Source organism: Coregonus clupeaformis, chromosome 31 (assembly GCF_020615455.1).
Source record: "Coregonus clupeaformis isolate EN_2021a chromosome 31, ASM2061545v1, whole genome shotgun sequence".
Classification (NCBI taxonomy): domain Eukaryota; kingdom Metazoa; phylum Chordata; class Actinopteri; order Salmoniformes; family Salmonidae; genus Coregonus; species Coregonus clupeaformis.
The window spans coordinates 40,282,101-40,296,709 of record NC_059222.1 but is presented as its reverse complement, the minus strand read 5'-3'; the positions used below and the strand labels follow the sequence as shown (position 1 = coordinate 40,296,709).

The window sequence follows — 14,609 nt, the reverse complement described above, 5'->3', positions numbered from 1 at the left end:
ACACGTCAACTATGACAGACAAATTGAGGAAAAAAAATCCAGAAAATCACATTGTAGGATTTTTTATGAATTTATTTGTAAATTATGGTGGAAAATAAGTATTTCCTCACCTACAAACAAGCAAGATTTCTGGCTCTCACAGACCCGTAACTTCTTCTTTAAGAGGCTCCTCTGTCCTTACCTGTATTAATGGCACCTGTTTGAACTTGTTATCAGTATAAAAGACACCTGTCCACAACCTCAAACAGTCACACTCCAAACTCCACTATGGCCAAGACCAAAGAGCTGTCAAAGGACACAAGAAACAAAATTGTAGACCTGCACCAGGCTGGGAAGACTGAATCTGCAATAGGTAAGCAGCTTGGTTTGAAGAAATCAACTGTGGGAGCAATTATTAGGAAATGGAAGACATACAAGACCACTGATAATCTTCCTCGATCTGGGGCTCCACGCAAGATCTCACCCCGTGGGGTCAAAATGATCACAAGAACGGTGAGCAAAAATCCCAGAACCACACGGGGGACCTAGTGAATGACCTGCAGAAAGCTGGGACCAAAGTAACAAAGCCTACCATCAGTAACACACTACGCCGCTAGGGACTCAAATCCTGCAGTGCCAGATGTGTCCCCTTGCTTAAGCCAGTACATGTCCAGGCCCGTCTGAAGTTTGCTAGAGTGCATTTGGATGATCCAGAAGAGGATTGGGAGAATGTCATATGGTCAGATGAAACCAAAATATAACTTTTTGGTAAAAACTCAACTCGTCGTGTTTGGAGGACAAAGAATGCTGAGTTGCATCCAAAGAACACCATACCTACTGTGAAGCATGGGGGTGGAAACATCATGTTTGGGGCTGTTTTTCTGCAAAGGGACCAGAACGACTGCTCCGTGTAAAGGAAATAATAAATGGGGCCATGTATCGTGAGATTTTGAGTGAAAACCTCCTTCCATCAGCAAGGGCATTGAAGATGAAACGTGGCTGGGTCTTTCAGCATGACAATGATCCCAAACACACCGCCCAGGCAACGAAGGAGTGGCTTCGTAAGAAGCATTTCAAGGTCCTGGAGTGGCCTAGCCAGTCTCCAAATCTCAACCCCATAGAAAATCTTTGGAGGGAGTTGAAAGTCCGTGTTGCCCAGCGACAGCCCCAAAACATCACTGCTCTAGAGGAGATCTGCATGGAGGAATGGGCCAAAATACCAGCAACAGTGTGTGAAAACCTTGTGAAGACTTACAGAAAACGTTTGACCTGTGTCATTGCCAACAAAGGGTATATAACAAAGTATTGAGAAACTTTTGTTATTGACCAAATACTTATTTTCCACCATAATTTGCAAATAAATTCATTAAAAATCCTACAATGTGATTTTCTGGATTTATTTTTCTCATTTGTCATAGTTGACGTGTACCTATGATGAAAATTACAGGCCTCTCTCATCTTTTTAAGTGGGAGAACTTGCACAATTGGTGGCTGACTATATACGTTTTTCCCCACTGTATATACTTATTATGGACACAGTGTGTTTTACATTAATTATTTTGTTGTTATTAGTTGTTATCAGTCCCAACCTTCAGCTCCATTCAACCCCTCCCATCTATCTCTTAACACCATCCATACTTGCCATATATTTCTCAACTGTACTGTGATGTTTCACAAAAGTTCTGAACCCTTCTATTCTTATTGTTTCTACAGATTGTAAATTGAAAATAAAACGTTTTGCTAAAAGTATTATTATATTATTGATCGATTGAATATGACTTTTCAGATCACCTAGTAGTGCAATCTGCAGGGTTAGCTCCAGGTAAATATTGCAATCCGTCATCCATTCCTGGACCAGTGACCAAAAACAAGCTTCAAATGGGCAATACCAAAACAAATGATCTAATGATTTTGTCTCTTCGCAGCTAAATCTGCAGAACTGGGAAGATTGTATCCCCGATATAAATAACATTCTATTGGTTGCAAGAATTTTGTATAATAATTTAAATTGAAAAATTCTAAGTTTTGCGTTTCAGTTCATAAACCAATTGCCATGGAATCGGTACGTCAAAAATCAATTCCCAACTATTTTGAAATCTATATGGGACAGCTGTCAATCCTTTGGTCCTTAAATGAAACTGGTATAATTTTTTATTTATCACAATTTTCTTTAACCAATTATGGTATTTAATGCAAGGCCTACAGACAAGTCCCTTACTTTTCTCCCTTCCACTTTCCTCTTCCATTTTTTACATTTCCATTTTAGTGATTTCGCAGACGCTCTTATCCAGAGCGATTTACAGTTAGTGAGTGCATACATACATTTTTTTTTGTTTGTTTGTTTTTTCATAAGCAATTTGGCAGTAATGATGCAATTATTTGGTTGTAATTTTGGGTAGAGCAGACATTTCCATATGTTTGTGTCAGCTGCATGTGCGACATAACTCCACCAACAGTTCTACCTATGATATCATTAAAACATTTTCAAAAAGTAATGGTTTTTTATCAATTAGTATTTTTTAGTTTAACCACAATATTTGTTGCATTATTTGTTCTGTCGTTTCTGGAGGATTAAATTGAAATTGCAACCAACTTTCTATGGCTTGTTTTAGAAATAGTGATATTTGGGAGATTATTTCCTTTTCAAATAACTGAAAGTGAGAGGTTGTAATCTGAATAAAGGGGAAAAGGCCATTCTTGAACATGGGTTGAGACAATCTTACTAATTTTCTAGAGAACCAGTTCGGATTTAAGTATAACTTTTGTATGACCGAAGCTTTTAGTGATAGGTCTAATGCTTTAATATTTAATAATTTCAGTCCTCTGAATTCATATTCATTATATAAATAGGCCAGTTTAATTTGGCCTGGCTTGCCATTGCAAATAAAATGGAATGAGGAATTTTTTTCTCATATAATTTTAAAAAACTGTTCGCTAGGTGTAGGCAAGACCATAAGCAAATAGGTAAACTGCAAATAGACAATGTATTTACCTTTCGATGGTAGCAAGATCTTATCTATTTTTGCTAAATTTCTATTAAAATGTATTGGAGTGAGATCATTTATTTCTTTTGGGATATGTATATCCCGAGTATATCCACATCACCGTCAGACCATTTTATTGGTAAACTACATGGTAATGTAAAAATTGTATGTTTTAGTGATCCAATGCGTAATATAGTACATTTATCATAATTTAGTTGTAATCCAGAGGGGTTAGAATATGTATCTATATCATCTATGAGGCTGTGGAGGGATTCAAGTTGTGGATTTAAAAGAAAACATGAATCATCAGCGTACAATGACACCGTTGTTTTGAGCCCTGGATTTCTAATGCTTGATATTATTGTTGGATCTGATTTTAATAGCGAACATTTTGATGGCCATAATAAATAGATATACCGATAGTGGACAACCTTGTTTTACTCCTCTTGAAAGTTTAAAACTTTCAGAGAAATAGCCATTATTTACTATTTTACACCTAGGGTTGCTATACATGATTTTAACCAATTTTATAAGAGATTTTCCAAAATTGAAATGCTTCAGGCATTTATATATAAACTCCAGTCGTACTTTATCAAAAGCCTTTTCAAAGTCAGTTATGAAAAGCAGGCCTGGTTTCCCAGATTTTTCATAGTGTTCTATTGTTTCCAGTACTTGCCTTATATTATCTCCAATGTATCGTCCATGTAAAAAACCTGTCTGATTGGAATGAATAATGAATAATCTCCGACAATACCTTTTTATTCTATGCGCTATACATTTTGCTAGAATTTTTGCATCACAACACTGAAGTGTAAGGGGCATCCAATTTTTTTAATGGACAGGATCTTTATATTTCGCACTTGTATCCTGTGTCAGTAAAAATGAAATCAGACCTTCTTCTTGAGTGTCTGAAAATCTACCATTTACATAGGAGTGGTTAAAAAATGCTAATAACGGTCGTCTGAGTATATCAAAAAAGGTTTGGTACACCTCAACTGGTATGCCATCCAACCCTGGAGATTTCCCAGACTTATAGTATTTCATTGCATCCAGAAGTTCCTCCTCTGTAATTTCACCTTCACATGATTATTTCTTTATGGCTGTTAATTTTACATTATCACTAGAAAAAAATCCATACAATTAGCTTCAGTTAGAGGAGATGGAAGCGACTGAAACGAAAACATATGTTTAAAGTACTTTGCTTCCTCCTTCAAAATATAATTTGGTGAAACATTGGTGACTCCGTCATTTGTAACCAGTTTCAGTAACTTCTTTTTGGTAGCATTTCTATGTTGAAGATTAAAAAAGAATTTGGTGCATTTTTCCCCATATTCCATCCAGTTTGCTTTATTTTTATAATATATTACACTTGATCTTTCTTGAATAAGTTTCTCCATTTCTTTTTGTTTTTCTTTAAATTATTCTGTGCCTCTATGTTACAGTTTTTATTGCTATCTATCTGTTCTGTTAGACCTTCTATTTCCTTTGTTAGTATGGACTCTTTGGACCTAAATTGTTTTTGTTTTCGAGATGAGTACTGAATTGCATGGCCTCTAAAGGCACATTTAAAAGTGTCCTATAAAATAAGGGGATTTGCTGTACCTATGTTATGATGGAAAATGCAGTTATATATTCCTCTGTCCTAGTTAAAAACAAGTTATCATCCAATAGGCTTTGATTAAATTTCCAATATCCTCGCCCACGTTGAAATTCAGTAAGAGTAATGTATATGCTAATTATATGATGGTCTGACCGCATTCTGTCCCCTATCAACACTTTTTAAACTTTTGGTGCCAACGAGAATGACATAAGAAAGAAGTCCAGACGACTAGCTTGATTGAGTCTCCGCCATGTATATCTCACTAGGTCAGGATATTTAAGCCTCCATATTTCCACTAGTTCTAATGTATCCATGACATTCATGATTTCCGTAAGAGCATAAGGGTGATAGTTTTCAGTGTGATTTCCTTCCATCTCTCATTCTTAACACTTGTGGCTTTTTATTGCAAAACCGTGGGTGATCATTTAACTCAATTAAAACAGAGAGACCAAACGTGTCTCTCTCTCTCTCCATTTCTACCCATCCTCCTTCCCTCTCCGTTCAGATAGAAATAGGCTGTGTAGAACAAACATGCCTCTCTGACATGTAGAATAAGAAATCACGTCGGCTCTATTTGTGGAATTTCTATCTGCAACGTTCGACAACCTTTGGCTACTGAATGTGGCCCTGGTGGTCCCTGAGGACAGGGTTGGGAAACGCTGCTGTATAGTGTTTTATATCACATTAAGTATCTTATTTTAAACGGTACTCAGCTTTGTACACTGCTTGGCCAACAAGCATTAACCATTCTCTCCCCCCCTCTCTCTCTCTCTCTCTCTCTCTCTCTCTCTCTCTCTCTCTCTCTCTCTCTCTCTCTCTCTCTCTCTCTCTCTCTCTTCAGGGTAACCAAGAGGCGCCAGCCCCCCCGGAAGCGATGGCCCAGCCCTACCCCCCAGGCCAGTACCCCCCCCAGAACGGCATCCCAGCGGAGTACGCCCCTCCTCACCCCCACCCCCACCCGCCAGCAGACTACACGGGTCAGAGCACGGTGGCAGAGCACGCCCTAACGCTGTACACACACACACAGACACACAGCGAACAGCCCGGAAACGAGAATAACACGTCCACCCTCACAGCTACATTATCGGTGAGTGAAGAGGGATACACACACACACAAAGAAAAACACAAGCACACACACACACACACACCACCTCCACCCTAAAAAGGCTATATCTGTGGATTTAGTAGGTCTGTGAAAGAGGGGAAAGAGGGGGAAAAAGAGAAAGAGGGGGATGAGGCTCCTTCCTTGATAAGGCTAACTCCTCCTCTGCCATCTTTTCAATTTGCCGTTAAATGTAATTTAGTTCTTGTTTTCCACACCACCGTCTGCACAGATCTGGGGGAGATGAGGGTGTAAGAGAGAGAGAGGGGGGAGGGAGTTATGGAATCATGAGAGGAAAGCTTTGACTATGTACAGACTCAGTGAGCATAGCCTTGCTATTGAGAAAGGCCGCCATAGGCAGACCTGGCTCTCAAGAGAAGACAAGCTATGTGCACACTGCCCACAAAATGAGGTGGAAACTGAGCTGCACTTCCTAACCTCCTGCCAAATGTATGACCATATTAGAGACAAATATTTCCCTCAGATTACAGAGATCCCTTGTCTACTGGGTGATAAACCACAGTGTGCCATCACAGCAGCAATATTTGTGACCTGTTGCCACAAGAAAAGGGCAACCAGTGAAGAACAAACACCATTGTAAATACAACCCATATTTATGTTTATTTATTTTCCCATTTGTACTTTAACTATTTGCACATTGTTACAACACTGTATATATACATAATATGACTTCTTCTGAGTGTAATGTTTCCTGTTACTATTTATTGTTTATTTCACTTTTGTTTACTATCTACTTCACTTGCTTTGGCAATGTTAACATTCGTTTCCCATGCCAATAAACTTGAAATTGAATTGAGAGACCGATAGAAGAGGGAGATCAACATAGACAGTGAGTGTGTGAGAGAGAGAGAGAGAGAGAGAGAGAGAGAGAGAGAGAGAGAGAGAGAGAGAGAGAGACAGAGAGAGAGAGAGAAGAGAGAGAGAGAGAGAGAGAGAGAGAGAGAGAGACAGAGAGAGAGAGAGAGAGAGAGAGAGAGAGAGAGAGAGAGAGAGAGAGAGAGAGAGAGAGAGAGAGACAGAGAGAGAGAGAGAGAGAGAGAGAGAGAGAGAGAGAGAGAGAGAGAGAGAGAGACAGAGAGAGAGAGAGAGAGAGAGAGAGAGAGAGTGGAGAGAGAGAGACAGAGAGAGAGAGAGAGAGAGAGAGAGAGAGAGAGAGAGAGAGAGAGAGAGAGAGAGAGAGAGAGAGAGAGAATCAGGACCAAGGCCAGTCAGTAGCAGTCTGAAGCCTCTCTCTCTCTCTCTCAGACCAGAGTTCAGACAGACAGACATGAAAGATTCGCTCTGTACCAACCCTGAAACTCCACTTCAAATCAGAGGAGAGGGGATGGAGAGAGGGAGTGAAAGAAGAGCTGACAGAAAGATGAGTGAGGTGAGGGGCAAAGAAGAGTAAGAGAGAGAAATAAAAAGTTCTGCATGAGAGTTATGTAGCTAGTTACTTCAACTATATTTACTGTACTTTATGTGTTTGGACAGGATTCTTAGTACAGACATTCACACACACACACACACACACAAACACACACTATTAACTCAGTAGAATCCCCTCTATCACGACAGCCTTATGACAGGCTATAACTCACAAATGAGGTAGTCTCCAGCTCTCTTTCTCTCCATCTCTCTTTTTCTCTCTCTCTCTCTCTCTCTCTCTCTTTCTCTCCATCTCTCTTTTTCTCTCTCTCTCTCTCTCTCTCTCTCTCTCTCTCTCTCTCTCTCTCTCTCTCTCTCTCTCACTCTCTCTGTCTCTCTCTGTCTCTCTCTCCCTCTCTCTCTCTCTCTCTCTCTCTCTCTCTCTCTCTCTCTCTCACACACACACACTCTCACAAACACACACATATTATATGTTTAGTTCCTTTCTCCCTTACTGTTTGAGTTTAGGAGTCTTCCAAATGTTTGAGGACTTTGGAAGAGTCCACAGGACACAGTATAGAAGCTGTAGAGTTCAGCAGTGAGTAGGAGGCTATTGTCAGCATTTGTCAGCTTTAAATTGACAGTCACTGTAGAGAGTTTAAACAGGAGTGGAGTAGAGTAGAGTGGGAGACGAGAGAGAAAGAAAGAGAGAAATAGAAAGAGAGAGAGAGAGAGAGAAATAGAAAGAGAGAGAGAGAGAGAGAGAGAGAGAGAGAGAGAGAGAGAGAGAGAGAGAGAGAGAGAGAGATAGAGAGAGTTTGAGTTTTTATAAAACCTTTATTTTATACTCGTGTTAACATAAATAATGGCACACTGCCTTTTCAGAAATGAAATGTAATTCCTAAATAAAATAAAAATACAAAAGAACATATACATTCAACTCATTTCATCAACAAAAAATAGTTTCCCCTCCTCCACAAAATAAACCGCTCTTTCGTAAGCCCACTTCTCCTCAAACAATGGGAGATATTTTACAGCTGAGAAGAACTCAAAATCCACTTTTATTCTTGCTTTCACTAATCCTTTAAAAACACATCTTACATCCTGCCCATATCCCGTTTCTATCTTATGTTTCCTACTCAGAAAAATGGACATCTTAGTTTGTCCCAAAATAAAATTTAACAGTGTACATTTTCTTTTCTGATGCTTACTATATTGAAACCCCAAAATAAAAACAGTGTTATTGAAAATCTCCCCTACAGCTTTAAACAAAGACTCCAGCATTTCCAAGAGAGGTTTTATCCTCTCACACTCCATAAAACAGTGAAAAATAGTTTCTCTTATATTAAAAAAAGGGCATCCATCTCCAACATCTGAGTTAATAACAGATACAAAAGCATTAACTGCAACGATGCCATGCAAAACCCTCCATTGCATATCCCCAGTACCATTTTGTAACGGTGGCTTGTACAGTGCTCTCCATGCTCGCTTTACCTTGTCATCAATGCCCAATTTTACCCTCCATGGAGTGTCTTTTCTATTTTTCAATTTATCTTTATTCAAAACCTTGACACACCCCCTATATAAGTCTTTCCCATTCACCTCATCCAAACCCACCTCTTCCAACCCTCTCAAATCCAGTAATAACGCCTTTCTTTCTGACTCTGGGATATTGGGTGTAATCCCTAGTCTTGGAAATGAGACGTTTTCATCTTGTACCTTCTTCTTGTGACTATTCAGCATACCCCACTCTTCTGCTGACAGAGCCTTCCTGCAGCTTCCCAGCAGTTGTCCAACAATCCTTTCCAACCTCACCCCCAAATGTTCAGCCACCCGTCTTCCATCCATTAAGGCGGTCCCAGCCATGGCCATTAACTGTTTTAAGGTGATGATTTTGCCCTTCACCAGAATCTTGGAGAAATATGGAACAGCTGCAGTTGTACAATCCAGTCTTGCCCCATACACCAGAGGTTCCTCCAACAGCCAATGCGCTGACTCCGCTGACGTTCGTCTGGACACCTTCATAATGCTCCACACCCTAAGAAGGCCTCTGTAAAACGGAGGTACTCCCTCCCTAGAAGTCTGGCTACTATCAACCAAAAATAAAGCTTTCTTTAAACCTAATCCCCCAACCTGCTGTAATACAAGACCTGCCACCCCTCTCCAAACCACATTTTCCGGTCCATAAAGCAACCTTTGAATAAACTGAAACCGGAAAGCAGCAGCCCTACTAGCAAGATATACAAGACCTTGTCCCCCCTCCTCTTTTGACAAATACAAAACACTTTGTCGAACCCAGTGATATTTAACCCCAAAAAAATCCACAATAATTGCCTGTATCTTAGCCAGAAGGCCAGATGGTGGCTCTAAAACTGACAACCGATGCCACAGTGCAGAGGCAATCACATTGTTAACTATAATAGTGCGCCCCCTATATGACATACGCGATAACAACCAACGCCATCTCCTCATCCTCCCTTCCACCATTTCAACCACCCCAATCCAATTTTTTTCCATTGTCCCCTCATCTCCTAGGTACACTCCAAGATACTTAAAACCTCCCTTACACCATTCCAGCCCCCCTGGCAAAGCCATGATCCCTCCAGACCATTCTCCAATCTGTAAAGCACAACTTTTTTCCCAATTTACCTTTGCAGAGGATATTTCCCTAAAATTATCAACCATTAGACTCAAACTATCCACCTCTGCTTGATTTTTCACTAAAACAACTACATCATCAGCATAGGCTGAGAGACGAATAGGAGGAATATCCTCTGAAAGGTACACCCCTTCAATGCGACTTCTAATGCTATTTAGTAGTGGCTCTATAGCAATGGCATATAACATTCCCGACAAAGAACATCCCTGCCTAATACCTCTACACACTTTAAAAGGAGCACTCAAACCACCGTTAACTTTCAATACACTTTCAATGTCACCATATATCACCTTTATCATGGCAATAAAGCCAGAGCTGAACCCAAACGCCTCAAAAGTGTGCCATAAGAATTGATGTTCAACTCGGTCAAATGCCTTTTCCTGATCAATTGAAATTAGACCAGCATCCAATCCAATAGCCCTAGAGACGTCCAAAAAATCACGAATCAGAGAAATGTTATCCCCTATCTGCCTGCCGGGAACACAGTAGGACTGGTCCGTATGTATGATTTGCCCCATCACCTCCCTCAGCCTGTTGGACAAAGCCTTTGACAGGATCTTATAATCAGTGCACAATAGAGCCACCGGCCTCCAGTTCTTCACCTCCCTAGGGTCACCCTTTTTTGGGCAGTAGGGTGAGGACAGCCCTTCTGCAGCTTATTGGTAGTAACCCTCCGGTTAAACTATCATTAACTACTGCTAGCCAATCCTCTCCCAACATAGCCCAAAAAGACTTTAAAAAGTCAACGGGAAGCCCATCAATGCCTGGTGCCCTTCCATTTTCCATGCTTTTTAATGCAGTGTATAGCTCCTGCAAAGACAATGGTTGCTCTAGCTCAACCTGAGCTTCTGCAGCCACCTGTGGGAGCCCATCAAGGAACTGCTGTGTCACTGTTTTATCCTCTTTGTACTCACATTTGTAGAGCTCAGCATAGAACTCTACTGCCCTCTTTCTAATTTCACTAGGGCTAGTGAGCTCCTGTCCAACAGCTGATTTCAGACAATTAATAATTTTTCTTTGTCCATTCTTTTTCTCTAAACCAAAGAAAAATTTGGATGAGGCATCCATTTCAGAGATTCCCTGAAACTTACTTCTCACCAATGCCCCCTGTGCTCTGATACCCAGCAGGTCTGCCAATGCAACTTTTTTCCTCTTGAGAGCCTGAGTATGGCCTCGATCTCCTGTGGTCTCAACCAACGTCATGAGTTCCACTATTTCAGTCTCTAGGGCTTTCATTGATCTGGTGATATCCTTGGTGACATTCCTCGTGTATTGATTACATAATTGTTGAATCTGGATTTTCCCTATATCCCACCACTGTTGAAGGGATACAAAACTGGCCTTTTGAGACCTCCACCTCTCCCAGAAAAAACTAAAACATTTCCTGAAGTGAGCATCACTCAATAAGGTTATATTAAAATGCCAATATGCGCTTTTGGGTTTACATCGTTAATGAACACCACCTCTGTTATTAAACAATGATCAGAAAATCCCACTGGGGTTATCACACTTGATTTACAGACCTGAGATTGATGCTCAAAACAATAAAACCTATCTAACCTGGCCATAGAGATGGTGTTCTCTCTCACATGCGCCCAGGTGTACTGTCTCGTGCCTCCATGTTGACTCTGCCAAATATCACACAGTTCATGTGTTACAATGAGGCGTTTTAAAAAAGTCCTTGAGGCTATATGAGGTTCTTTGTGATTTCTATCTAAATCACTGACTGTGCAGTTAAAATCCCCAGCAATAAATAAATAATCTTCACTATTACATTTCTCAATGGTATTTGATAATGTCTCTAAAAAACATACCCTCTCAACTGCCACCACTGGGGCATATACATTTATCAGACACATAGTGATGTTTTCATACCTTGCTCTAACTTTTAATAACCTCCCCTCAACTACCTCTTCAACCTCATATGACAAAGGCAAAAACCCTTTTGAGAACAAAGATGGCCACACCCCCACTCCTGTTGCCACATAACTTCATTTTCCATATTACTATGCGTTTATTGTAGAAACTGTATGTCACTTCCCTTTCCCCTAATTAACTCATACACTATGGCTCTTTTTTTAACGTCTCTTGCCCCATTTACGTTTAAAGAAGAAATCTTAAAACTGCTCATGGATGAAAAAAAAATACAGAGGAAGACACAGAAACCACATCTCTTTACAGAGTTAAGGCTGCGACTGAACTCTTTCATTTTCTTTAGAATTTACATCACTTATCACTCTCGTGACCACTTTCTTGAGTCTAGCAATTTCAGGGCTTGTCAAACCTCCCCCTGTTATTTTTGACATCAGAAACTTTGCTGATTCAATAAACAATTCACTTTCAGGGAAAAAATCTGTTACATTATAATCCTGCATATATTTCTTCCCTTTTGTCAACTTCAGAAACTGACGTACTTTCTCAATCCCATACCTCCCTTCCACCCCATTTATCTCACTATTTTGTTGTGACGCATCAGATGACTCACTCTCGCTATCCTCCCCAGAAGAAAACTCCACCATCTCTACAACCTGTTTATCCTCAACTGATTTATCAATCTCTACCTTCCTCTTGGAATTAGACCCTTCACCACCCCTTACATTCTTCCTCTTACTCCTCGGTACTTTGAAAACAGCTGCTTCCTTTTCCATTATTTCAATCTCCTCTTGACCTCCAATTTCATTTTCCAGCACCACCTCAGCAACGGCAGTCGCATTCTCACCGACTTTTTCCCCTCCTTCTTTGTTCTGATCTACCACCATTGCCCCCGTATCCACACTGCCTTCCTCTCCTACTTTTCCTACCACATCTGCCCACCTCCTCCCTTCCCCAGCACCCGCACCCTTAGCATGTTCATCCCTTCGCGGTGGTGCATTAGCTGCACCAGCACTAGAGCTGCTACCAGAATCTGCGCGCTCATTCTCGGGACAATTACGCACCAAATGCCCCTCTCTTCCACAGCCAAAGCATTTCATTGATTCAGTAGAAGCGTAGAAGACATAATCAAATCCATCAATCTTAAAACTGGATGCTAAATTCAGTCATCAATGTCCTTTTTTAAAATCATATGCACTTGTCTCCTATGAGACACGACATGTTTCAGCAACGGAGATTTGCATCCAAAAAGAACCTTCTTTATTGTAGATACAATTTGACCATGACGAGATAACTCTCGCTCCAACACTTCATCTCTAACAAATGGTGGCACGTTAGAAAGTATAACTTTCTTCGCCGGATTCATAAGCGGAAATACCGGCGTCTGCGTCTCCCGCAACACAACACCACTCTCAACTATCATATTCACCTTTTCAATGGAATCTAAAAATATCACTACAGCGCTATTCATCCTTGAGGCTGATTTGATGCTATCATACCCAATGATAGCACCCACTGACAAGCTACATTCTTCCACTGAACACCCGGCCGCAGCAGGAATCTTTACTCCATGTCGCCGACTAAGTTTTTCAAACTCCAAACTTCCGCGAGTGGCCATTGCAACCAGCCTCACCCGCTGGTTGTGCCCTCAGAAAACAACCTCAACAATCCCACCACCCCTATACGTGCTTAGTGATAGTTAGACAAGATAACCTTAAAACAACTAAACTAATCAATATACATATATACACACCAAAACCCAATAGAGTGAAAAAAATTCCAGTCGCTCTCACAATCACTCCTGCTTCATGACTCACTCCCAGCATGCACTCCAATGAGAGAGAGAGAGAGAGAGAGAGACTAAAAGAAGCCTAGTAGCCCAGAAGCCTAGAGAGAGACAGAGACTTGTGTCAGCGTTTCATTACAGTCACTTTACAGATATTTGGCCATTCAGTTTTACAGTTGGAGAGAGAGAGCGGGAGAGAATGTGGAGTTAGGGAACAGAGAGAGAGTTTGGAGTTGTAGTGAAGTTTGGACTGAAGGCTGAGAGGCTGCAAACTAGACAGAAAGAAGGGATGTAGTGTGTCACCACCTTAGAGATATACAGTGCATTCGGAAAGTATTCAGACCCCTTTACTTTTTCCACATTTGGTTACGTTTCAGTTTAATCTAAAATCAATTTTTTATTTATTTTTTTCTCAACAATCTACACACAATACCCCATAATAACAAAGCAAAAACAGGTTTAAAAAACCCAGAAATATCACATTTACATAAGTATTCAGACCCTTTACTCAGTACTTTATTGAAGCACCTTTGGCAGCGATTACAGCCTTGAGTCTTCTTGAGTATGACACTACAAGCTTGGCACACCTGTATTTGGGGAGTTTCTCCCATTTTTCTCTGCAGATCCTCTCAAGATCTGTCAGGTTGGATGGGGAGCGTCGCTGTACAGCTATTGTCAGGTCTCTTCAGAGAGGTTCGATATGGTTCAAGTCCGGGCTCTGGCTGGGCCACTCAACGACATTCAGAGACTTGTCCCGAAGCCACTCCTGCGTTGTCTTGGCTGTGTGCTTAGGGTCATTGTCCTGTTGGAAGGTGAACCTTCACCCCCAGTCTGAGGTCGTGAGCGCTCTGGAGCAGGTTTTCATCAAGGATCTCTCTGTACTTTGCTCCGTTCATCTTTGCCTCGATCCTGACTAGTCTCCCAGTCCCTGCCACTGAAAAACATCCCCACAGCATGATGCTGCCACCACCATGCTTCACCGTAGGGATGGTGGCAGGTTTCATCTAGATGTGACACTTGGCATTCAGGCAAAAGAGTTCAATCTTGGTTTCATCAGACCAGAGAATCTTGTTTATCATGGTCTGAGAGTCCTTAAGGTGCCTTTGGGCAAACTCCAGGTGGGCTGTCATGTACCTTTTACTGAGGAGTGGCTTCCGTCTGGCCACTCTACCATAAAGGCCTGATTGGTGGAGTGCTGCAGAGATGGTTGTCCTTCTGGAAGGTCCTCCCTTCTCCACAGAGGAAATCTGGAGCTCTG

At 41.1% G+C, this 14,609-nt stretch overlaps 1 protein-coding gene across 2 annotated transcripts in view; it reads left to right on the top strand.

Annotated features, from left to right (window-relative positions):
• Positions 1-14,609, top strand: part of LOC121547728 (RNA binding protein fox-1 homolog 3-like) — an 861,621-nt gene that overhangs the window by 777,012 nt on the left and 70,000 nt on the right. For both annotated transcript variants that reach the window (XM_045209896.1, XM_045209895.1), the window contains exon 6: positions 5,405-5,650. In XM_045209896.1, the coding sequence (XP_045065831.1) occupies positions 5,405-5,650 (246 nt within the window). The remainder of the gene's footprint in view (positions 1-5,404; positions 5,651-14,609) is intronic.